At 41.8% G+C, this 26,955-nt stretch overlaps 1 protein-coding gene across 1 annotated transcript in view; it reads right to left on the bottom strand.

Moving 5' to 3' along the window:
- GNS (glucosamine (N-acetyl)-6-sulfatase) overlaps nucleotides 1–26,955 on the bottom strand; it is a 46,164-nt gene that overhangs the window by 4,076 nt on the left and 15,133 nt on the right. Inside the window, exons 8-13 of the mRNA XM_045829493.1 lie at nucleotides 25,859–25,977; nucleotides 24,085–24,188; nucleotides 10,951–11,052; nucleotides 3,645–3,752; nucleotides 2,555–2,665; nucleotides 1,008–1,168 (exon numbers count right to left, since the gene is read on the bottom strand). Of these exons, the coding sequence (XP_045685449.1) occupies nucleotides 1,008–1,168; nucleotides 2,555–2,665; nucleotides 3,645–3,752; nucleotides 10,951–11,052; nucleotides 24,085–24,188; nucleotides 25,859–25,977 (705 nt within the window). The remainder of the gene's footprint in view (nucleotides 1–1,007; nucleotides 1,169–2,554; nucleotides 2,666–3,644; nucleotides 3,753–10,950; nucleotides 11,053–24,084; nucleotides 24,189–25,858; nucleotides 25,978–26,955) is intronic.

The following is a 26,955-nucleotide window of genomic DNA, read 5'->3' as shown; positions in this document are numbered from 1 at the left end:
CTTCTGCAGACCAGCTGAAGTTCAGAGCAATGAAATTGAGACATTAATTGAGAACAATCAATGTTATACCACTCAGGAGATAGCTGACATACTCAAAATATCCAAATCAATAACATTATTGGTGAAATTTTAAAAATGCCTTTTACTTTACAGAAAAAACTAAACAGACTTTTTGGCCAACTCAATACATCCTCTCACATTTGGCCTGAAGAATCACTTCATATGAAATGACTAAACAGTAACAATGCTACTCTCCACTGGTTTAGGACATTTCTCCCCTCTGTCTTATGATCAGAGTCTAAGAACTGAAATACTCTTTTCCCAGTGAAAGCTTAATTTTTAATTTTATAATTTTCAAGCAAAAGCTGACAGATTTCGCCATCAGCGGCTCAAATGCATGGTGTGCGGAGCCCAGGGGTAGTGGGGAAGAGGGGCTGCTGGAGAGGAAGGAGCGGGGGAGGAACAGAGCTGGCCTAGGGGGAGGGAGGTAAACATCTTCCCTACCTCTGCATGCTGCAGTGGACACATATACTTCAGCATGTCACAGTTCTTACCTTCTACCTCACTGTCTGTGTTTAATACGTTTAATACATTTACTGGCAAGTGCCCATATCTCTGAGAAATGACACAGAAGGCGCATGCCCTCGGAAGTGCTAGGAAACAGGGTAGCACTTGGTCAGTTACTCTGAAGGACCCCCAGCTGTCACTGGTACGGTCGAGTGGCACCTTGACCAGAATCAAAGGCAGGAGGGGAGGCAGAAGAGCCTCAGCAGTGAGGAGTGGGGCTACACCTGTAACTAAAGCACCAGTTGGCACCGAAAAGCAGGAGTTTCAAACAGCTTGTTTTCGTTCGCAGCACAACAGGCTGGCACACTAAGACACGGGATTCCCACTGTACAGCTCTAGGTGAGAAGGATCCATCAGGCTCCCCGCCGCCCCCGGCTCTCAGGACCAGCACAACTGCTTGAGATAACTTGGCAAAGTCACTGAAGAAAACAGAAACTTACCCGGGGTCAAAAACCCCCGGAGTGCGGCAGGTCGGTCCGGAACAGGACTGTAACATCATTAGCCGGTAGTTCATCTTTCCTAAGAGCTCTGGGTCTATACTTTTAGCAATGTTGGTGATCTGGTGTGGGTCTGCAGTCAGGTTATAGACTTCTACGAACACCTACAGGAAAGATGGAGGAAAGAAAAGAGCAAGGGGTTACACTTAAAGAAATACTCACATGAACTATTTCTAAATAGGGAGGGAGGAGGCAGACAACACCCAAGGCCCAGGAGAATATCATCTGGTTTTAAGATCCTCAAAGGAAAATTAAAAAAGACCCTCAGAGAGCCCAAGGGTGTACATGAGACAATGGAGCATCTGTTCTGGGGTTGAATTGCTTCAGTCCATGGCCCACATGTTGGAAAGGGGCCTGTTTCAGGCAGAGCCGGGAGGGGGCAGTGGCGGCAGGGATTACTTTCTATAATTAAAGCAGACAACAGAAGGCATAACCCTCAAAGGACAAGGTCTCAGAAACTAGACTTGGTAATGAAGTTACCGAGTGGAAGCTGACATATGAAGGTGTATTTTTGCCTCAGAATTGTGAAGACAGGAAAGTACTCAAACCTGTGTTATACAAATGTTAGGTTTGCCTATTTTAAAAAGCAGCTTTGGATGCACTGCTGAAGGATACAATGCTACTACTTCTAACATTAGACATGTCTAATATCACATTTCCCACCATCTGTTTGCACTTTGTTCTCCAAACTGGAGTCAAGTGATAGACTATGAGGATGGCAGGAAATCTGGCCTGCTGGCTTCCAGTGGCCGCCCTGAGACCATCATTTATAAAGTAGTTGTCGCGCTGATAAAGATCACGGGGGAAGGGGCACAGGAACTGAGTTTGAGGGGAACTCTCTTGCCTGTCATCCGAAGTGTTTATGAGCTACAAGCAAGTGGCGCGTGAGTTGTCAGCTTCTGAGAAACACGATCACAATGAGCTCTGGCTCCATATGGCAAAATGTGGGCGAGCAGATGGGGCAGGGGAGGACCTGCTGCGAACACTATGAAACCGCATGGGACCGGAGTCCACGTGACCCTACAGATAGTGCACACTGATCTGTGCTGGCCGAAAGCCACCTTCTTTCAAGGATGCAGCTCCTGGTCCTGCCTCTGGCCCCCTCCCCCCATTAATCTACCTGAGCAGCGCTGGATTATGCTGTGGTGGGGACAGAGGTTTCTGAACAAGTTGAGGGTGTCTGACCCTCAGCCCAGGCTAGCAGGGAAGCAAACAGACCAGACAGGCAGCATTCTGAAAAAGTGACCTGCGCCTTTAAAACACATGTTCAGGTGGTGGTGGGAGTGGAGAAAGCCTCATCCAAAAAGGTTGCAGAGGATAAAGAATGGCCTTGGGGAATTCTATTTTCTTAGCTGAAGGAAACCTAAGTGGAAGTACAGATAAGAAACCCCTTCCCTAGAGAGCACCCTTGGACCTGCTCTTCTGCCACTGAGTGCAGCCAGCACAGAGCTCGCACAGACGCAGGGGTGGGGAGCGGCAGGGCACCTCACCTCCTGGTCATCGAACTCGCAGTACTGTAAGTCCCACAGCGCTGACATGGTCCTCACACAGGCATAGGTGTTGTTGTAAGCATCTTCACACACGCAGTCTGGGAAACATTGCTGTGGGATATTTCAAAAGTTACATGAAGAGAGTTCTATAGTAACAACTGTCTACAGGGGCAACCAAATTGGCTCAAACCAGACATACAACTGGAGAGAAATTAGGAAACCTTCCACAGAGAAATGAACTGAAAATAGATGTGAGGCTTTGCTCCTTACTGATGTGATGGTGAACTTGACTAAGGAATGCAGCTGTGGTGGTTCTGCTGCCGCCCCGTCTGCTAACCTCCTGACGAGGATTAGCTGGAAGGGGCCCCTGTGAAACGCAGGGTTGGTGAGGAGAACTCAGTATTCACACGAGTCACTTCTAAGGTACATTAGGAACTGCCATTCTAAAGGGTGGGGAAAAAGTGCTAAAATGAACTTTGTAAAATCATCTACAGGTTAAATTTATTATGAGTGTTCTTATCACCAAGTAGGACTTAGAATTCTAACTTATTTAAGTCTTCATAACTATATCATGACACCGTGGTGTTAGGGCCAATTCCAAATGGAAGCCTGTTTTCCATTCTCCAAAGCAAGGCCCACATCTCTGTAACCATCCTCATGACCAGCCTGGCAAGACACTCATGATGGCACAGTTGTAGGTGGGACCCCACCTCTGCTGGATGCCACTAATGACACCCCTAATAATAAAAACTGGTACTGCTGCTGGGGAGGGTAGGAAGACAGGAAGGGGTATTAATAAGGTAAGAATATGGGCAGATATGTGTACTTGTTACAAGAATTGGAAGAATTTGAGTCCACATTCTTGACAATATGTTAGCAATATCACTTTCAGGGTTTTTTTTTTCCATTTTCAGAATTACTGAATTTACTTTTGCGTATCTAACTAATCTTTCATAGTCAAGTGACAAAGTCAAGTGAGAAAGAAGTAGGACTCAGATGAAGGGTTCTAATACTTGATACATCTGAACTAATATGCCCTGCTGTGCTATCTGTGAGAAAGCTGTCCAGGCCAACGCAAACTGCTACTCACAGATACTCCAGGACTCAGGGAAGGGCATGTTGGGTCAGTGACATTACGACCTTCTCCTTGATATTCCACCAGGACATCCGATCGCCAAGTCACATTACTGGCACCTCTCTAGAAAGAAGAGCAAAAATGGTTCCTGTGAGGCACCTAGGCTATGAAACGATCACGGTCATTATTCTTCTGCGAAATGGGACGTGGCAGTCAACACCAATTGGACTGTTCATTCAGTAACTAAAGGCAATGACTGACTGATGCGTATGAAGGCTACCGAGTACCACGTCTGGTATTTACAGAGCCCTTGCAAGTGATGATCAGATGCTCTGAGCTTTTTACAGTTACTTCCCAAGATTACTTCTGTGTGGCAGGTCAGGAATGGAAACCAACAAAGCAGCTAAGCACGAGTCAGTCACATGCAAGGTGCTGGACGTCCAGGTTATAATGAACAATCCTGTCTATAAACCCCATGGTAGAACGTTTCTAAACTCATACTAAAGAAATTCATAGCTTAATACACCCTAGGACAAGAACTCACAAACATTAAACAGGGCTGCCTAAGGACTATAAAACACTCCCAATGGTCAGAATGAAGACACCACACATACATGAACTTGTGGGCAGGGGGAGAATTCCTCCTACACCCCTTCAGTGCTTACAGCTAGACTTGTAAAACTGACAGAAGACTAAGTTAATAAAACAAAAACCAATTTGTGCGCTTAGGAGAATCACAAATACAACAGTCATCGTAAAATGAGGCTCAAAGAAATGACTGAACTAGGCACCCTTTTGGACTTCTTAGACAAAGAAACAATAAATTTGTGAGAAACTGATAGGAGAGACAATATTCATTAGAAAAGATTCTAAGCATGGTTTGGGTGTTCATTGCTGAGAAATCTAAAGAAAGTTTGGGTGGTAAATTAGTAAAGGCAGTACAGGGCTTCCGCCTGGATTCTCTTAACTGGAGTGATAATGTTGTCTCTCAGCCCTCAGGAGCGAGGGGGCGGGCTGGGGGCAGCTATCGCATGGTATCACATAGGACGTGCACCTCCTGCTCTTGGGACAGATTATTCAGGGTTTTCTTCTTGCATGGGAGTTTCTTAAGTAGCTTTAATTCAAAATAATATGCCATTGTGGAATATCTTGGGGTGGCCTGCCCTGGGCCCTGCGAGTAGAGTATAAGACCTATATGGAGAAAGTTAAAGGAAGTTACTAACTCATCTATAGATTCAATGCAGTTCCAACCAAACACCCAACATGATTTTTTAGGCAAACTGAAAAGCTGTTTTTAAAGTTGACATGGAAGACAGACAGCTAGAATCTCTATAAGAACAATGAGAGACATGCACCCATACAAAGATTTAACTATACCAATTTATAACAGGACAAAATGATACTGGTACAGAGACAGACCTTTGGAAAGGACAACCGAATATTTACAGAGAAGAAACTGAAATTAGATCCCTGACTCATACCATACAAGAAAATCAATTCTAGATATAATGAGGGCTTGAATGTAAGCACAAAATTTTTAGGAGAAAATCTACGAGAACTGTTCTAACCTCAAGGTTCAGAAGCATTTTTATAAATGAGACACAGAAGATACTAACCATAAAAGAGACAATTTATACATTCAACGCAAGTGATGTCTTATGTTAACATAAGGAAAAGACAAGTTACTAAGAGAGAGAATATGATGGGACAAAAACGGGCATCTCACAAGGAAAGAAACACAAAAGGTATAAATGAAAAATGATTCACTGATCAAAAAGAATACATATAGCCCTGGCTGGTGCTGCTCAGTAGATTGAGCACCAGATTGTAATCCAAAAGGTCAATGGTTCAATTCCCACTCAAGGCACATGCCTGGGTTGTGGGCCAGGCCCCCAGTAGGGGGCATGTGAGAGGCAACCGATCAAAGTGTCTCTGGCACATGGATGCTTCTCTCCCTCTCTTTCTCCCTCCCTTTCCTTCTCTCTAAAAATAAATAAAATCTTTTTAAAAAGTCCCAAGGACACGAATACCCAATAAACACATGACAAGATGCTCAATGTCATTAGTCATTAGGGAAATGCAAATCAAACCCACAATGAGGTACCACTTTACACTGACTACAGTGTAAGATAACAGCAAGTGTTGGTGAAGATGTGGAGAAACTGGAATCCTTGGCCCTGGCTGGATCGCTCAGTTGGTTAAAACATTGTCCTGGTACACCAAGGTTGCGGGTTCAATCACCAGTTAGGGCACATACAAGAAACAACCAATGAATGCATAAATAAGTGGAACAACAAAGCCCTGGCTAGTGTGGCTCCATGGACTGAGCACCGGCCAGTAAATCAAAAGGTCATTAGTTCAATTCCTGGTCACAGCATGTGCCTGGGTTGCAGGCCAGGTCCCTGGTTGGGGGCAAGTAAGAAGTAACTGGATGATGTATCTCTCTCACATTGGTCTTTCTTTCTTTTTCTTTCTTTCTTTCTTTTTTTAAATAGAGTTTAGGATGATTTTTTTAAAGGTTTTATTTATTTATTTCTTAGAGAGGGAAGGGAGGGAGAAAGAGAGAGAGAAACATCAATGTGCGGTTGCTGGAGGTCATGGCCTGCAACCCAGGAATGTTCCCTGACTGGGAATTGAACCTGCGACACTTTGGTTCGCAGTCCGCGCTCAATCCACTGAGCTACACCAGCCAGGGGTGTGTCTTTCCTTCTCTCTCTCGCCCTCCCTTACCCTCTCTCTGAAAGTAAATAAAGTTAAAAAAAATTGATGTTCTTCTAAAAAAAAATCAAGACAAAAAAAAGAAACTGGAACCCTTGTACACTGCTGCTGGGAATATATAAACTGGTATAGTTGCTTTAGAAACAGTATGGCAGCTTCTCAAAAGTTAAAATAGCAAGTCATCATGTGACCCAGCAATTCTCCTGGGTATATTCCAAGAAACTGAAAAATTTGTCCACTGAAGACTTGTACACAAATATTCACAGCACCATTATTAATAATAGCCCAAAAGGGAGAACAACCCAACTGCCTATTGGCTGATGACTGTATAAACATGGTATATATCTGTACAATGGAATATTATTTGGCAATAAAAAGGTATGACGTATTGCTGGTGGATGACCCTTGAAAGCAAAAGATGCCAGGCACAAGAGGCCACATAGTTATGACTCTATCTATATGAACTGTCTACAATAAACCTGTCTACAGAGACAGAAAGCTGATTAGTGCTTGCCCGGAGCCGGGAGAGGGAGCAGTGGAGAAGTGACTGCTAATGTTTTTGGGGTGATGAAAATGTCCTGAAATTAGATTATGGTGTAGTTGCACAATTCTAAATACACCAAAAACAAATGACTTATAAACTTTAAATGAGTGAAATGTATAGTAAGTGAATTAAGTCATAAAAAAAAGAAAAAGATTTATCTCATTAATAAAAAAATGCATAGCAGGACCAAATACGATTTTGGTCTTTTTCACCAACTACACTGGCAAAATTTAGGTTGTCTCACAGTTTCATACAAAGTGAAGGGAACTGTCACACACTACTGGTGAGAATGTAAATTGATGGCCACTCTGTAAAATAGCTTGGTAATATTTGTAGAAATGAACATGTGCAGTTCCTGTGACCTTGGTGCACACACATGTTCACTGGGAGATGTGTGTAAGAAGGCTGTTGCAGCACTGCTCCTAAAACAAAGCCAGAACGGCACAAATGTCCACTGACTGACAAGAAAACAGATAATTAAGTGGTGACACATGCACACAATGGAATATCAGGCATCTATGAACAATGTGAATTTGGAAACAATGCTAGATTGAAAAAAGTTCCTAATGACATCCAGTAGGGTATCACTTTTAGAGGGCAAAACAAAATCAAAACTACGTATGTTGTTAAGGATATGTACATAGTAACCCTAAAAAATAAAAGCCAGAAAAGGATAACCATGAAATTCAGGAAAATGAGCCCTAAGGTAGAATTGCCAGTAATGGGAATATTTCAGTTCTTATATGGGACGATGGGGTCATGACATTTCTTGCATTTTATAAATAATGTGAGTTACATGTATTTTCTTATATGAAGCATATACTATCTAATAATAAATTCTAATAGATTCAGACAAATCGATGAGTAAGATTTACCTATAATGAGTCACCGTAAATGCCTAAAGCATTTTAGTACGGATCAGTCCAAACGTGTCTATATTTAAATGTATTAAAATACATTTTTGCCTTGGCTGGTGTGGCTCAGTGGATTGAGTGCCGGCCTGTGAACCGAAAATTTGCTGGTTTGATTCCCAGTCAGGGCACATGTCTGGGTTGCAGGTCAGGTTCCCAGTTGGGAGCATGTGAGAGGCAATTATTGATGTTTCTCTCACACATCGATTCTCTCCTTCTCTTTCTCCCTCCCTCCCTGCCTCTCTAAAAATAAAAAAATAAAACGAAGTACATTTTTAATGAAGAAGAGATGCTGCTGTGACACCTCCTTTTCTCCCTATAGTATGTGGGAGGCATCCTTCTGAGTCGATGTATACAGATACACATGTATACTATATACATTTAGTGCTGGCTTAATGGTGCAACATTTTAACCAATTCCCTACTGGATATTTAGGTTTTCCGTTTTCTTCTGTTAATACTCATGTACATTTTTTTTATAGTTAGCTGTGTGGTACCAGGTACATAGTAGGAACTCTTGAATGAATTTTGTTTTCTTAGAATAAATTCCCAGAGGGAACTGCTTGATGTGTGTGTTCTGAAGTGGTATGTCTTGATAAATTAGCCTCCTGATAGCTTCTACTGATTACACTTTTATGAACAGAGTCTGAGTAGTTTCTATTTCCTTAACTTCTGCAAATAGTGGGTATCTTTGCCAGTGCTGTAGTAGGTAAAGGCCTCCTTTTCTTTAAAAAACATATTTTATTGATTATGCTGTTACAGGTGCCCCTTTTCCCCTCTTCACTCCCCTCCACTTTGCACACCCCCTCCCACCCACATTCTCTCCCTTCAGTTCATGCCCATGTGTCATACTTATAAGTTCTTTAGCTTCTACATTTCCCATACTATTCTTACCCTCTCCCTGTCTATTTTCTACCTACCATCTATGCTACTTATTCTCTGTACCTTCCCCCGCCCCCTCCTCCTCCCACTCCCCTGTTGCTAACCCTCCATGTGATCTCCATTTCTGTGGTTCTGTTCCTGTTCTAGTTGTTTTTGTTTTAGGTGTGGTTGTTAATAATTGTGAGTTTGCTGTCATTTCACTGTATATGCTTTTTATCTTCTTTTTCTTAGATAAGTCCCTTTAACATTTCATATAATAAGGGCTTGGTGATGATGAACTCCTTTAACTTGACCTTATCTGAGAAGCACTTTATCTGCCCTTCCATTCTAAATGATAGCTTTGCTGGATAGAGCAATCTTGGATGTAGGTCCTTGCCTTTCATGACTTGGAATACTTCTTTCCAGCCCCTTCTTGCCTGTAAGGTCTCTTTTGAGAAATCAGCTGACAGTCTGATGGGAACTCCTTTGTAGGTCACTGTCTCCTTATCTTTTGCTGCTTCTAGGATTCTGTCTTTATCTTTAATTTTGGGCAATGTACTTATGATGTGCCTTGGTGTGCTCCTCCTTGGGTCCAACTTCTTTGGGACTCTCTGAGCTTCCTGGACTTCCTGGAGGTCTATTTCCTTTGCCAGATTGGGGAAGTTCTCCTTTATTATTTGTTCAAGTAACTTTTCTACTTGTTACTCTTCCTCTTCCCCTTCCGGTACCCCTATAATTCAGATGTTGGAATGTTGAAATATGTCCTGGAGGTTCCTAAGCCTCTCCTCATATTTTCGAATTCTTGTTTCTTCATTCTTTTCTGTTTGGTTGTTTCTTTCTTCCTTCTGGCCCACTCCACTGATCTGAGTCCCAGTTTCCTTCCCATTACCATTGATTTCCTGTACATTTTCCTTTACTTCACTTAGCATAGCCTTCATTTTTTTCATCTAATTTGTGACCAAATTCAACCAATTCTGTGAGCATCCTGATCACCAGTGCTTTGAACTGTGCATCTGCTAGGTTGGCTATCTTGTCGTCGCTTAGTTGTATTTGTTCTGGAGCTTTGATTTGTTCTTTTGTTTGGGCCTTTTTTTTTTTGTCTTGTCACACCTGTTCTGTAGTGAGGAGTGGAGCCTTAGGTGTTCACCAAGGTGGGGTAACATGCATAGCTGGGTTGTGATGCTGCCTGTGGGCCAGGGTCCAAGAGAGAAGAATGATGCTTGCTCCGCTCTCTGCCGGATTTCAGTCCCTCCCGCTGCTTCTCCCAAGCAAACTGGGCCCTTCTAGTGCTGATTCCCAAGTGAGTGGGTTTGTGTACATTCTAGGACCCTGTGGGTCTCTCCAACTAACTCTCCTGTGAGGCTGGGAGTCTCTCCCTGTGCCTCAATCCCCACTGGTGTTTTCAATCGGTGGTTTGAGGCTTTATTTCCCCGTACTGGAGCCCTGGGTTGCACAGTCTGTCTTGCTTCCCAGTTTTTCCTGGTTTGTTGTCTGTGCATGAATGTGCGTCTGCCTGGTCCACCAGCTGCCTTGTGCGCCACACCCCTCCATGATCTGCTGTCTTGCTGGGTCCACCCACTGCTACCCCATGACTGGGGTCTGCCAGCCACTACTTGTTTTGCCACGACCCCTCTCAGCCCAACCACCCAACTCCACCCCTCCTACCGGTCTGGATGAATGTGTCCACTTTAACTCCTTGGTTGTCGGACTTCCATACAGTTCAATTTTCTGTCAGTACTGGTTGTTTTTTTTTGTTTGTTTCTAAATTGTTGTCCTTATTTTGGTTGTGCGAGGAGGCAGTGTGTATGCCTATGCCTCCATCTTGGCCAGAAGTCGGTAAAGGCCTCCTTTGGTTAAGCATTTCTTTGATCTGCATTGATGCAATCTTCTGCATTTACTTTAGCCATTTCCAATTCCTCTGTGAGTTGATTAGTTACTTCTTTTGCCCATTTTTTTCTACTGGGATATTAATCCTTGCTAAGAACTCATCTATTAGAACTTATTACCCTTTTTGACATGTTGCAAGTATCTTCCCAATTTGTCACCTATCTTAATTTTGTTTATAATAATTTTTTGGGGGGGGATGGGAAGTAGGAAGGATAGAGAACTGTTTAAATGTGGCCATTCTTCTTTAAAGCAAACTCCTTCCTACCACAGAGAAGAGAAAAATTCTATTCTCTCTACCCCAAATTTAACAGCTTTAAAATTTAAGTTTTAAAGTCGAAATTTACACAACCTGGAATTTATTTCAGTCTTGGCTCAGGTCTGATTGAGGGTTTTATACTCACCAAAATGGGCAATAAAGACATCCCATCCATCTGTGTCTTATTCAGGTTGTAGCCAGCAATGTCCAAAATAGTAGGACCCAAGTCGATGTTGGCAACAAGCATCTATGAGAATGAGAAAAAAAACAAGTTTTCCTTTTCTATCTATACTCTTCTCCCCTACCTCACCCGTTTCCCTGGTGGATTAATTGTCAGCATTCTGAAGGTTTTGTTTGTCTCTGAAATGAGATGAATAGCATTTACTATTATCTTTTCTACAGATCATACTTACTTAGGTCTTACTGATTCATATATTCAAATATAGCTATAGTAATTAAAAAACAAAACAAAACTAAGGCTTATAATATATGCCTCTGGGAAATTACATATTTATTCCATCTACATACTATCATTGATCAAAACATTTATCCCTGGCTGGTGTGGCTCAGTGGACTGAGGGCCAGCCTGCAAACCAAAGGATCACTGATCCCAGTCAGGACACAAGCCTGGGTTCCAGCAGGCCAGGTCCCCAGTAGGGGATACATGAGGGGTAAGCACACATTGATGTTTCTCTCCCTCACCCTCTCTAAAAATAAATAAAATAAAATCTTAAAAAAAAAAACACCTCTTTTGGGATTGTCCCGAGTCTGCTATGAATCATGAGAAAAATACTGGTTTATTTTATACAAAGTGTTTTCCAATTTGATCATTCTTACTAGTTTACTAAACTTAACTTCAAATGAACCCTAACAATTTCGAAAGCCTCAAAGGTTGAACGCTTACTACCAAGGAGGATATCAGCCCTTTTTATAGTTTCTCAAAGTGCAGAAAACTTCTGCAATGGTACATAAGTAAAGTTTCCTTAAAGGGGATAAAACTTAGATGTTTTATTTATTTATTAAAATTATTTTTATTTTTTATATTTAGAGAGAGAGGAAGGGAGGGAAAGAAACATCAATGTGTGGTTGCCTCTCATGTGTCCCCTACTGGGGAACTGACCTACAACCCAAGGCATATGCCATGACTGGGAATCGAATCGGCGACACCTTGGTTTGCAGCCCGCACTCAGTCCACTGAGCCACACCAGTAAGGGCTAGATGTTTTAAACAAACATTCTAGATATTAAAGATACTGCCCTGAATTTATACCTTTCCTTATTTCCTTGGTGTATTAGATGACTCTTCTTCTATACACAATGCCTCTTCAGGACCTAAACCAACACAATCCAACAGAAACATAACAGGACCACATATGTAATTTAAAATTATATAGTGACCACATTTAAGTAAAAAAGATGAAATTCACTGTATATATTTTATTTAACTAAACATATAAAAAATACTATTTTTCAACATGTAAGCAATACAAAAAAATAAGATTTTATGTTTTTATTTTTGAACCAAGTCTGTGAAATCTAGTATTTAAGAAATTGTAATGCATCTCAATTTGGACTATCTCATGTGGTCTATTTTTGGCTCAACAGCCAATGTGGCTGGTGGTTATTATAGTGGACAGTGCAGGCCTATACAGAACCTAAGCGTACATGTAGAAATCACTGTGCAGGCTAATCACAGGTTAGGAAAAGCTTCAGAATGCTGACAATAATCCACTAGGGAAACAAGGGGGACTAATGTTCACTGAGCACCTGTTCTGGGCCAGCACTGGGCACTGACCCTCATTTAACCCTCACCACCTGGGAGGCTGTGTTTCCCCGTTTTACAGGTGAGGAAATGAAAGAGAAGTAGCTGAAACCAAGTCAATAGCTGGTAACTGGAAATGCTCATTTGCTCAAAGGAAATAAGTTTTCAAAATTATTGAGAAAACTTAGATCATCTGAGGGGAGGCCAAGTGGGGGGTTTAAAAAGACCGCTCCCACTAACCATGGTACCTTTTATTTAAAAACGAAACCAAAAGTATGGACAGGAAAGGCAAGAAAACAATGTTGCCTGACTGTTCATCAGGGCCAGGCTTCCCAGCAGCCAGGAGGCTGGAGCAGACACAGATGCTGGGTCTGGGTCCCCCAGTGCAACTGTGGCTGTCAGACTCGACCACGTGGTGGCAGGCAGCCCCAGAAAGAGGCAATCCATATGTCACGGAGAAAAACTCCACAGCAATGTCTCCAGGGAGTGTATGAGACCCGGGTGAAAGACATCTTGCAGAGCTCCAAGTCCCCCAGGCAGACTGCGCAGCTTGGAATACAGTCAACCAGAGTGGGTGTGCCAGAGAGATCAGGTCAGGAGAGAAGAGACGAGCAGAGGCACGACCTCTAGGGTCAGACCAAGGCAACAACACACTGACTTGGGACTAACAGATCTTCAGTGATGTCCAGAATATGAATGAAGTGAAGCTAAGTCCACAGGTGTTACTAACATGTCCAAGGAAGTTTTAAGAAAAGAAAAAGGTAAACTCCAAAATAGTAAAACCCAAAGACATAAAACGGCAACTGCCAGTCTCACCGGGAATTACGAGCCAGCAGCTGTATGATGGGAGGCCCTCACAGTGGCTGGCTCTGTGCGGCCAAAGGTGTGAGTGCCAGCACAAACCAAGCGGCGCTGAGATTCGGCACAAGTGCCAGGCACCCCACCCCAGGACTCTGTCTTCCCAGATGGCCACAATGATCTTTCCTGCTAGGGTTTGTCTGGCTAAGAAGCAGAGCCTCAAAATTAGCATGCTATGTCAGGACCCATACTATGGGTCCACCACGGTAGTGACTTCTAGAAACATTAATGTTTTAAGTTCCTAAAATGGTACAGGTGCTCTTCAACTTATGATGGGGTAGCACGCTGAGAAAACACACCATAAATGGAAAGTCTCGTAAGTCAATTTAATATGCCTAACCTACCAAACATCATAGCTTAGCCTAGCCAGTTTTTATGGAATGGGTGGCGCTTTTGCACCATCATAAAGTCAAAAAAAATTTTAAGTCAGAACACTGTAAATTGGGGACTACCTGTACTACTTTTATTACTATGTATAAACTCGAAGACTCATTTATGAATTGTAACTGGAAAAGCCTGGACAAGACCAAAAGTAGATTTGTGAATCATAGTTTTACAGTTTGGGAATGTTTTTGGGATTTAAATATATAGACATTGTGATCAAATAAAAGCCCCTAAAAAACTCTGAAGTGAGGGTATCATGCCTTGAGGCTGCTTATACTTTAGCCCTGGATGGGGGACAGTGTTGCAGAGTCAATGAAAAGAATAAGAGGACCCTCAGGAGGATACAGTGGGTTTCCTGATGCTAAAGAATTCATGCAGGGCTATCAAGGCAAAGACTCGAAGCATATCAGAGAGCACCCAAATCCACTTCATGTAAAGCACTGGAACTGTGTAAGCAGAGACCTCCCCATATCTTGGGCCACTGCACTGGATCTGCCCCTGAGCCCCCGCTTCTCTGAGGAGGAGCGAGCCCCTGGCTGTGCTTAGCATCCTCCCAGCCTCACAGGGGAAAACAATGCTTATCTTGTCCAAAGTATTACAGCCAACACGTGGTCTTCCAAATTCCCAGTTCAGTTCTATCCCTCCTGGGTCAGGCTGTGTCACGTTAGTTTTCCTGCTAACCTTTTCCTGTCTTAAAATCCCTTTGAAGAAATTCTACCACCAAATCTAGTTGGATTAATTTCAAGCAAAAGGAGAAAACCTCAACAGCTTATCTTGGGGAACCACACATCCCACCTTCTTCTCCTAAACAGCCAACAGAAAACTAAAACCACTGGTCAAACGTGCCCTGTTTTCGCCACCAGGCTGCTGAGAGCTCAGCTCATTACAGCCAACTCAGGGCCCTGTGCCACTCACGCAGAACAGCTGGCAATGAGATACTGGGCCGCCAACACATGGTGACTCATCCACTGTCTCTGGCAAAGCTTTGTGCTAGATGAAGGCCAGGGCATTCCATACTTCTCACACTACACCTGTGAACACGGCAGTGTAAAACATCATGGACTCTGAGAACAGGCACAGTTCATTTTCAGTCCTGGTTCTGCCACTTATTATGTGACCTTGATAATATCCACTCAACTAGTGTGGATGCCCCCGATACGTGTTAGGGGCTGGGTATTCTAACGTTTGGATAGTGCCTCTTTTCTCGGAACCCCTAGAGGAAAAAAGACAAGCTTAGTAGGGTGTGGTAAGTGTGAGGCCAGCTGGGAACAGGTGAAGGGCACCTACCCTATGTGGGGGCAGGGGTCTGTAGTGACTTACCAGAGGGGACCCCTAAAGGACAATTAACGTAGTCTGGCAAAAATGGGATGACATGAGCATTCCAGACAGAAGGAGTAGTCCATCACAGATAGGCAAGGAGGCGAGAGGTGGTTGGCTTAAGAAGTGAAAGTAGTTCAGTGCAAGGGCCACCTTCTGTCCCTTGAACAAGCTCATTCTCTTCTCCTATTTGTGCCTTCACATCTACTGTTCTGCTCAGAACACCCTCCCGCAGATCTCTGTATGACTAAATCCTTCTCAACAGCCAGGTCTCTGCTCAAATGCTGCCGAGGCTTTCACTGACCACTGCAGCTGAAGTATGGGGTGCTCTCTGACACGAGAGTTAAGAACTGATCTTCCCTGACTGCTCACTGCTGTGTACCCTAGCATACTGTGCTGGCACAAGATGCTTCCTAAATACTTGCTGTCTGAGCTACAGTGTAATTGATAAGTGTAGGAACTCTGCAGCCAGACTTACCAAATTCAAATACATGGCTGATATATTTTAGCTACATGATCTTGGACAAACCACTTAACTTCTGTACCTCAGTTTCCTCTCCTGTAAAATGGGGCTAATAGTACCTACATCTCATAAAACTGTGAAGGTTAAATGAGTTGATACAGGCAATACATTTAGAATAGCACCTGTCACATACTAAGCATTCAGTAAATGTTAGGTGTTACTGTTGAAATGGTTTCCTAGGAAGATTGTTTAGAGCAGGTCGAGTTTCTGATTTTAACATTTAGATGGCCCTGTTAACTTGGAGAAATGAGCAGCTGGCTGACACTGCACTCTGTTCCCACTCAGCCTCTTTCCCACACTGGTTAGAAGTGGCCCTAGCAGCCCTGCTGCTTGGAAATGCACACAGCTGCCAACATTTTCTGCAATCAGCTCTCAGCACCAATATCAACAAAAAGCTTTTAAGATTTAATGATCTTCCAAACATGCCTATCTCCTTTGTAAGAAGAGGACCATTTAGAGGGCAGAATTTGTAGTGAAAGTGACTGGCTTTAAGAATATGGGTCTTAAGAGAAAAAGAAAACTCAAAGGCAATTACAAAGGCCATTTTACTTTCTGAGAGAATTTTAACAGAATTCCATCAAGAGCACTGTAAAAGGAAATAAGTAAATGGCAGACATTTAAACTCCCAAAATTAAACTAAAGTATACCCAGAAAGTCTGGCCCAATTTCAGCTTACATAAGGTATTTACGCATTTGTTCATTCTCCTTTGTTCCACAGATGATTGAAATTGTGATTCAGCAAAGAGAGAAGACACAAGTTGGATCGATTTTTATCTCCCAAGCACCAGACCAAGGTGTTTTGGATCAAGATGCCCATGATCTCTAGAAACAAAGTGCCTTTAGTATTATGTACCCAGTTTGGAAAAAGACACTGAAACCAAACGGAAATAACGACAAAAGTACCTGGTACATCATGACATTTCTAGGTGGGAGATCAGTAGAGCTGAAAAGCATCAGTGAGGAAGAATCCCCCAGAGAGAGGAATTAAATTCTCCATAGCTTTACACTCAAAGTGAGGTCCCACAAGCAGCAGACATCACCTGGGAGCATGCTAGAAATGCAGAATCCAAACCTCACTTTAACAAGGCCCCCAGGGGATCTGCACAAACAATAAAGACTGAGGAGCTCTACAGAGTAGTGGACCCCAAACCAGACTGCCTCTCAGAGCCGTCTGTGAACTACAGAGGAAAACAAAGGATGGCTCCACATTCTACCCCAAGTGAGTCGGTTCCACATTCTACCCCAAGTGAGTCGATCGGAACGTTTCTAGATGTTGAGCCTTTCACAACTTCAGAGGGCAAATTTGATGAGCACCCAGGTAGACAGTCACCGCTCCACGACAAAGTAAATATCTAGTCTCAAGAGAGAAACAAAAAGAGGAAGAGTCAAGATGGCGAAATAGGTAAATCGTGAACTCACCTCCAACTGACACATCCAAATTACAAATTACAGAACCACCACCGAGAACCACCGGAAGCCTGGCTGAGCAGAAGTCCTATAACTAAGGATATAGAGAAGCAGCCACGTGAGGACAGTTGGAGGGGCAGAGACAGACGGGGCAGGTCCACACCCATGGTGTGTGGTGATTAATAAATGAGAGGAGTATATTGGATATGAAGGTACCCTCAGGGCAGTGAGGAGTCCACGCCCCTTACCAGGCTCTCCAGCCTGGGGCACCTCTGCCAGGAATAGGAGTCCCATAACATTCGGCTTTAAGAACCAAAGGGAATTATGTACAATAGAGCTAAAGGCCTGTGGGTGATCAAGATGCTCATCTTGAAGGGCTCACATACAAACTCACCTGCTCCATGCTCCAGGGCAGAGGCAGCTTGGGTTATACAAGGAGGAATGAAACTGACTAACTTTAGGGCAAGGGCTGGAGAAACAGGGGTGAGGCAACTCCCTCAAAGAACAGAGGGTTGGTAGGTGCCACTGTTCCTTTGTTCAGCTCTCCTCCCATCTAGCTGGCCCTATTGTTCCCCATTAACTTGGCTAACAACATGCGCCCTGTCCCAGTACCTCCCTGAGACACTACCCCACCTAACCCGCTCATCTAGCCAAAGCCTCTTCCAGAAGCTCTATTCCCTGACATAAGAAGCGGCAGTCTTGGTGACCAATGAGGACTCTCCCAAAGACCCACAAACCCCATACAAGTAGCAGCCAGCTTCATCTCACACTGTAGCTCCCACAAAGTGGCCTGAAGTCTGGCAAAAGTGACAACCAGTCTCAGCTTGCCATGTAGCTCCCAAAAGCAACCCTAGACCCTGCACAAATGGCAGGTGGCCTTTCACAGCATAGCTCCAACCAAATGGTCCCAAGCCCGACATGAGTGGCACTGATTTTGGCTCGCATAATGACCTCCCCAAATGCATACACAACTGCCACGAGCAGCAACAAGCTGAAGGTCACAAAGTGGCTCCTACAAGGGACCAGAAGCCTGGCACAAGTGGCAGCTGGCCTCAGCCCACACTGCTGCCCATCCCAAGAGGCTCCAGACTTGAAGCACCCAGTGGCTGGCTTCAGACCAATATACAGCCCCACTCAAGTGGCTCCACCATGAGTGACACACCAGATAGGTAGCCTCGGCTAGACCTAGGGTCGTGCTAGGGTAACTAACTCCCACTAGGGTAACTAACTCCCACTCCACGGTATTAGCTTCTGCACAACAGTTTGAGCATTGTAGTCACAGCTGGTGCTCTCACAGACAGGCAGCCCGAAGGTTAACCCCACCCACTGACGTGACAGCAGCAAATGAGGCCCTGTTGCTCTCCAGTAACTCTCCATCAGGAGGGCACACACAACCCACACAGGTGTTACCCCTGGAGTGCCTGGTGCAGGTGACCAGGAGGACTGTGATACTAGGCCCCACATGACACCTACATAAGGCCACTCTTTCAAGACTGGGAGACATATCAGATCTACCTAGTACACAGAACCAAACACAGAAAGTCAGTGAAATGAGGAGACCAAAAAGTATGCTCCAAATTAAAGATGACAAAACTCTAGAAAAAGAACTAAACAAAACAGGGACCAGCAATCTACCTGACAGTTTGAAACAATGGTTATAAAGATGCTCATCAAACTCAAGAATACAAGAACTCAATGAGAACTTGGACAAAGAGAGAATATAAAAAAGAACCAATTACAACTCAGAATACAGTAACTGAAATAAAAAAAAAAAATACCCTAGAGGAAGTCAACAACAGGGTAGATGAAGCAGAAGATCAAATAGGTGATCTGAAAGACATGGTAGTGAAAGACACCCAATCGAAATAGCAAAAAGAAAAAAGAATAAAAAAAAAAACGAGGGACCTCTGGGACAACCTCAAGCATCTCAGAAGGAGGAGAAAGAGATAGAAAATCTATTTAAATGACTGAAAACTTCCCTAAGTTGGTGAAGAAAACAAGACATACAAATCCAGGACACACAGCCCAAAACAAGATGAACCCAAAGAGGCCCACACCAAAACACATCATGATTAAAATGCCAAAAGTTAAAGACAAATAATCTTAAAAGTTGCAAAAGAAAAGCAGCTAGATATGTACAAGAGGGCTCCCATAAAATTACCAGGTGATTTTTCATCAACAGAAACAATGAAGGCTGAAAGGAATGGCATGACATTCAAGGTCATGAAAGGGACAATCTACAACCAGGAATTCTATATCCAGGAAGGCTGTTGTTCAGAATTGAAGGAGAGAGAATTTTCCAGACAAGCAAAAGGTAAAGGAGTTCACCACGACTAAACAGGCATAATAAGAAATGTTAAAGAGACTTCTTTAAGCCTAAAAGGCCAAAACTAAAAATAAAATGCAGGAATAGAAAAAGCTCACTAATAAAAGCAAACACTTAATAAAAGTAGTGGATCAACAAATTATAAAGCAAGTATGAAGATGGAAAGACAAAAGTAGTAAGATTATGTGTAAATACAATAATAAATCAAGGGGTACGTTCACAGACACAAAAACGAACACGGACAAGGTGAGTAAAATGTGCGATGGTTTCAGAATGTGTTGGACTTGAGCAATATCAACCTAAGACAGCCTGCTATAAATATGGTGTGATCCACATGAACCTCATGGAAACCACCTAAAGCCTCTAAGACATACACAAAAATTAAAGAGAAAGGAATTCAAACAAGTACCTACAGAAACTCATCTATGTAAAAGAGAAGAACTGCAATAAAACCTAGAAAATAATAAAATAGCCATAATTATGTAAAATTACTAAGTATAATGAACTAAATGTTCCAATCAAAAGATATGAGTGGCTGAATGGATTTAAAAACAAAAACAAAAAAACAAAACCCAGAGATATACTGTGTCTACAAAAAACTCACATCAAATTGAAAGATATGCTCAGACAAAATGTAGAAAGATGGAAAAATATATTTCAGGCAAGTGGAAACAAAAAAGCTGAGGTAGCAATACTTGTATCAGACAAAACAGACCTTAAAACAAAGGCTATAACAAGAGACAAAGAAGGGAATAATCATAAAGGGGCCAATCCAACAAAAGATATAACTCCAGTAAACATCTACACAACCACATAAGGGGACACCTAAATACATAAAGCAAATATTAACAGGGAGAAACTGACAGTAACATAGTAGGGGATTTTAATACCCCACTTACATCAATGGACAGATCACCCAGACAGAAAATCAACAAGGAAACTGTGGCCTTAAGAGACACATTAGATTAGACCGATGTAACAGACGTCTACAGACAATTCCATCCCAAACAGCAGAATATACATTTTTCTCAAGTGAATGTAGAACATTTTACAGGACAAACAGGGAAGACTAAATAACATGATACTAAATATTTAATGTTAAGAAGTCAAGGAGTGCCCTGGGTGGTGTGGCTCAGTAGATTGAGCACCAGACTGCAAATCAGAGGGTTGCAGGTTTGATTCCTAGCCTAGGGCACATGCCTGGGTTGTGGGCCAAGTCCCCAACAAGGGGACTACGAGAGGTAACCACACATTATTTCTCTCCCTCTTTTTCTCCAGCCCTTCCCCTCCATCTAAAAATAAATAAAATCCTTTAAAAAAGAAATCAGGGAGACAATTAAGGGATACCTCAAGACAAATGAAAATAGTAACACAGTGACCACCCCACAAATCTCTGGAACATAGCAAAAGCAGTTCTAAGACAGATATTCATAGCAATACAGGCCTACCTCAAGAAACAAGAAATATTTCACATAAACAATCTAACTTTCTCCTTAAAGGAACTAGAAAAAGAAGAACAAACAAAACCCAGAGTTAGTGAAAGGTAGGAAACAATAAGGATCAAGGCAGAAATAAATGAAAGAGAGACTAAAAGAACAATAGAAAAGATCAATGAAACTAATAGCTGATTCTTTGAAAAGATAAACAACATTAATAAATCTTTCATGAGGCTCATTAAAAAAAATTAGTGTCCAAGAGGTTCCAGCCAAGATGGAGGCATAGGCAGAAATGCTTCACTTCTTCCCACAACCAAAAGAAGGATAACAAGTAACCTAAAAACAAAGAACCAGAACTGCCAGAAAATCATTTGCATGGAAGTCAAACAATCAAGGACTTACATATCCATCCAGACTGGTGTGCCCAGGCAAAGAAATATGGCTCAAATAAAAGAACAGATCAAAACTCCAGAAAAAGAACTAAGTGACAAGGAGATAGCCAACCTATCAGATGCAGAGTTCAAATCACTAGTAATCAGGATGCTCACAGAACTGACTGAGCTAGACTGCAAAAAGAAGGCTACACAAAGTGAAATAAAGGAAAATATATAGGGAATGAAAAGTAAAGGGAAGGAAACCAAGACTCAAATCCATGATTTGGACTAGAAGGAAGAACTAAACATCCAAATGGAACAGAATGAAGAAACAAGAATTCAAAAATATGAGGAGAGGCTAAGGAACCCCTGGGACAACTTCAAACACTCCAACATCTGAATCACAGGAATGCCAGAAGGAGAAGAGGAGGAGCAAGAAATGGAAATTTTATTTGAAAAAATAATAAAGAACTTCCCCAATCTGGTGAAGGAAATAGACTTCCAGAAAGTCCAGGAAGCTCAGACAGTCCCAAAGAAGCTGGACCCAAGGAGTAACACACCAGGGCACATCATAATTACATTACCCAAGACCCTTAAGTTTGACCCATAATTACATTACCCATTACCCTTAAAAGAGAATCTTAAAAGCAGCAAGATAAAAGGAGACAGTTACCTACAAAGGAGTTCCCATTAGACTCTCAGCTGATTTCTCAAAAGAAACCTTGCAGGCAAGAAGGGGCTGGAAAGACGTATTTGAAGTCATGAAAGGTAAGGAACTACATCCCAGATTGCTCTATCCAGCAAAGCTTTCATTTAGAATGAAAAGGCAGGTAAGGTGCTTCTCAGACAAGGTCAAGTTAAAGGAATCATCATCACCCAGCCCTTATATGAAGTGTTAAAGGGACTTATCTAAGAAAAAGAAGATAAAAAATATGAACAGTAAAATGACAACTTACAGCTATTAACGACTGAACCTAAAAAAACAAACTAAGCAAACAACTAGAACAGGAACAGAATCATAAATACGGAGATCACATGGAGGGTTATCAGTAGGATAGGGGGAGAAAAGGGGGAAGAGGTACAGAGAATAAGTAGCATAAATGGTAGGTACAAAATAGACAGGGAGAGGTTAAAAACAGTGTGGGAAATGGAGAAGCCAAAGATCATATGTACGACCCATGGACATGAACTAAGGTGGGAGAATGATGGTTGGTGAGGGGGTATAGGGTGGAGGGGAATATTAAGGCGAGAAAAAATGGGACAACTGTAATAGCATAGTCAATGAAATATATTCTTTTTAAAAAAGGAAAGAAGTTAAAGGAGCTCAAATTAAAAAAGAAAAAGGGACCCTAATGCACTTGGTGGGAATGCAGACTTGTGCAGCCGCTATGGAAAACAGTATGGATATTCTTCAAAAAATGAAAAAACAGAACTACCATTATGACCCAGCAATCCCACTTCTGGGTATTTATTCAAAGAAACTGAAACACCAGCTTGAAATTAGGGTTCATTGCAACCTTACTTAAAATAGCCAAGACATGAAAGCAACCTAGGTGTCTACTGACAAATAATAAAGAATATGTGGTACACATGTATAATGGGGTACTACCCATAAAAATGAATGAAATATTGTCACTTGCAACAACATGGATGGACCTAGAGGATAGTATGTTAAAATAAGTAAAATAAATCAGACAAATATTGCATGATTTTACATGTATGTGGAATCTAAGATACAAAATATATGAACCAAAAAAAAAAAGGTAAAGACAAAAGAAAAACTCAGATACAGAGAACAAACCGATGTATCCAGGTGGGAGGCTGGTGAGGGGAAAAGTATTATGAATAGAAACTGCTATAGTTATAAAATTAGTCACAGGTATATGAAGTACAGAATAGGCAACACAGTCAATAATATTGTAATAACTACGTATGTGGTGCAACCACTGTGGAAAACAATATGGAGATACCTCAAAAAATTAAAAATGGATCTGCCTTTTGATCCTGTGATCTCACTTCTGGGAATATATCCAAAGGAATCCAGAACACCAATTTGAAAGAACATAAGCACTCCTATAGTCACTGCATCATTATTCACAGTCACCAAGATATGGAAGCAGCCCAAGTGTCCATCAGTAGATGAGTGGGTAAAACATTTACACAATAGAATGCTACTCAGCCATGAAAAAGAAGAAAATTTTACCTTTGTGACAGTATGGAAGGACACGGATAACATTATGCTAAGTGAAATAAGCCAGTCAGAGAAAGATAAATACCGTTTGATTTCACATATATGTGGAATCTAATGAACAAACTGAATTAACAAGCAAAACAGAGACAAACTCACAGATAGAGAGCAGATGACAGCTAAAGGTGGGGGAGGTGTAGGGATGGAGGGATTGAGCAAAAAGGAAAAAGGACTCATGGATAACAGTGTGGTCACTGCAGGGAGGAGGGGGCATGAGGGAGTTAAATGGTAATGAAAAAATTATAATGAAGAATTAAAAAAACAACCAAATATGTATGGTGCCAGATGGGGACTAGATTTATCTCACGGTGATCGCTTCATGAAGTATATAAATGTCCAGTCACTACTGAATACCTGAAACTAATATATATTATATAGTAAATAAATTAAAGGCAAAAGTTATTCATGCTAATATTTTATATATGTCTGTATTTGGAGGGGGGATACAATTAATAGGGTATGGTCAGGAATTTAAAAAAAAAGTGTCACTGTTTCCAAGGCTTATACACACACTTACAATCTTAAGCCAAATCGGCCCTCATCCTCACAGGAGGAGAAATCTAATCAGCCTCCTCTAAGGAGGGACAGCCTTCATTTCTCATGCAGGTGCTACCTATGAACAGCATCATCTTGTCAGGCACCTACCTTGCTTGTCTGATTCGGTTTGATCCCAGGCCCTCGAACCAACAGTGGAACTTTGATATCGAACTCGTACAGCTGCCTTTTGTCTATTGGCAAAGAAAACTGTCCTGAAAACAAAATGCACAGGGTGAAGATGGAGCCCACATGAAGTGTCACGCATATCTTCATTCATTTAATCAACAGCAAAACCAGAATGACTTTGTACCACTAATTATGGTGTTTAAACAAATTTGACTGGGTCTCATTACTGCAAGGCAAATTAAGTAAATTCCTAGGGGGACTCCCTGGTCTATGATGGGACAATTCAGCCAAGAGAATGACAGGGAAGTACTGAAACAGAGATACATAATTTATGTATGATATTCAACCTGATCATAATTGAATGAGGTTATTCTGAAAAAATGCTAAATAAAGGGACAAAAACATTTATCCTGCTTTTCCTGAATAAACTGAATTTCAAGAAAACCAAACAGTTGACGAGGGAAAGTTCTTCCAGCTAATAAATGCAAAAGGACGGAGACATGAAGTCAGTATTGATTGATTGATCTGAGGGAATAATACACTTAAGCGTCAATGGAAGCTTTAGCCACAAAAGGTTCACAAGACAGGCTCAGATTGAAACCACATGGGCCATCAATCAATACCAGCATCCCTAAATTGGGGCAACCAGACACCATGGGCATCGGGAAATGATGCAACATGAAGTACACAGCAGGATCACCAAAAAAGCATCCTTGTTGAAATGTGAATTTCTCTTAAGACTCTAGATGTGATTATCAATCTATAGGAAAAGCTGAGTATAAATAAACAAGTAAAGCCAACATGAAACAGCAATTAGCCAAAGCCAAAACATGAGATATTCTAAAGGACAAAGTTTTTCCAGTAAGTAAGTCAGTGGCAACAACAGCTTTGTGAAACATAAAAACTAGACGTAGCATGTGGACTTTGTCTACATCCTGATACATAATAAACTAATCAGATGCACAATCAAGTGTGGAATCACAATTTCTGGAGTCTCTTCAAAACCTTCTAGCTAAAAAAGAAAAACATGGGAAGGTAGGAAGAATTCTAAAGACTGGCCACATGCAACTGAAAACTGAAACTGGGTAATGGTGTTACTGTATTAGTCTCTACTTAAGTGCTTAAAAATATTCACAAGAATACATTAAATGCCCAATGAGCCTGCTCTACGGAAGCAAGCTTCAGGTCAATTCCACTCAAGTTTATACAATTTATAGTTGCGAAAAGAAGAACACACTGGGTTTTTTTTTTAACTACAGAGGTCTAAGTAGAAAGGATGAAACTCAAAGACAGGACACTGACTTATACTGCAGTTTTAAAAAGACAACAAAACAAAACACACACACCCCAATTTCATAATTTTGTTAAGAAAGAGCTTTCCCCCAAGACAACCTTCTCTTGATCTTTCTGTGTAAAATGTCTCACCCCTATTCTCCAAGACCTATTTGTCCTTAATATCTAGTTCAATTTCTTACCTCCTTCATAAATCCTGCCTCTAAACCATCAAGCTAAGCTCACTCTGCTCCTGACCCCTAGTATACCACGTAATTTAAAATGTGACTCAGCAAATAAAGAAATGTGGTCCCTCCACGTGGGAATGAGATGGCCCTTTAACCAGAGGGGTCCTGAGGGCAAAACCCTCCTTCTGGCTTCTAAACTGCCATAAAAGGACCAGAGCTCCCTGCCAGTGCTATTGGTTGGGTGAAAAAGGAAAGGCACCTCACAAGGTCACAGGACACCTAAGCATGCCCCTTACCTGTGTGATAGCCATTATCAGAGGTATAAAAGATGTAAGTGTTGTTGAGCTCCCCATTGAACTCCAATCTCTTGACCAGTTTCTCCACAAGGTCATCAACTGAGAGTAGAGTTTGCCACCTGGATGGGAACAGAGGGTGGCAATGGGACTTCAGAGACAGGGTAACCTGCAAAACCTCAAAACCATTCTCCCCCAAAATGGGAGAAATTTAATTTTAGAACATTTAGCTCAGATCAAATTTAACTGTTCCCAAATGAATGAGCTATTTTTTAAAAAGATTGTACTGATTTATTTATTTTTAGAGAGCGGAAGGGAGGGAGAAAGAGAGGGAGAGAAATATCAATGTGTGGTTATCCCTCACACGCCCCCTACTGGGGACCTGGCCTGAAACCCTGGCATGTGCCCTGACTGGGAATCAAACCGGTGACCCTTTGGTTTGCAGTCTGGCGCTCAATCCACTGAGCCACACCAGTCAGGGCTGAATGAGGCTTTTTATAACCAGTTAGCTTTATTATTTATTATCACTGGTGATGAGAGTAGAGATGACTAGAAGGGCAAGCTGTCAATTCAGCACTGATTATTACAGAGTAATTCAAACAGAACTGTGCCATAACAGTGGTTATGATTTAAACTAGGGGTTGGCAAACTACAGCAACCGGCCAAAGCTTGCCACTCTTTGTTTTTTGTTTGTTTTATATTGTAGTAAAACACAAATAACATAAAATTTACCATCTTAAAAATTTTTAAGTGTACAAGTCAGTAATATTAAGTATATTCATATAGTGAAACAGATTTCCAGAACTTTTTTCAGCTTACAAATCTGAAACGACCCACTGAACAACTGTCTCTTCTTATACACACATAAAGTTTTATTGGAACACAACCATGCTCACGCACTCACACACTGTCTATGGCTGCTTTTGTACTTCAACAGCAGAGCTGAGCAGCTGCGATGGAGACCATGTGGTCTGCAAGCCTGTAATATTTACTATCTGGCCCTTTACAGAAAAAATTTGCCAACCCCTTCCTAAACTATATACACTTTAAATAATGGATTTTAAAAAAAATTGACTTAAAAGAATTTCCTGAGAATTCCA

Source organism: Phyllostomus hastatus, unplaced genomic scaffold (genome assembly GCF_019186645.2).
Source record: "Phyllostomus hastatus isolate PE091 unplaced genomic scaffold, TTU_PhHast_1.1 phas_scaffold_93, whole genome shotgun sequence".
NCBI lineage: Eukaryota > Metazoa > Chordata > Mammalia > Chiroptera > Phyllostomidae > Phyllostomus > Phyllostomus hastatus.
The sequence above is the reverse complement of the archived record's forward strand: the minus strand, read 5'-3'. Positions and strand labels throughout refer to the sequence as shown.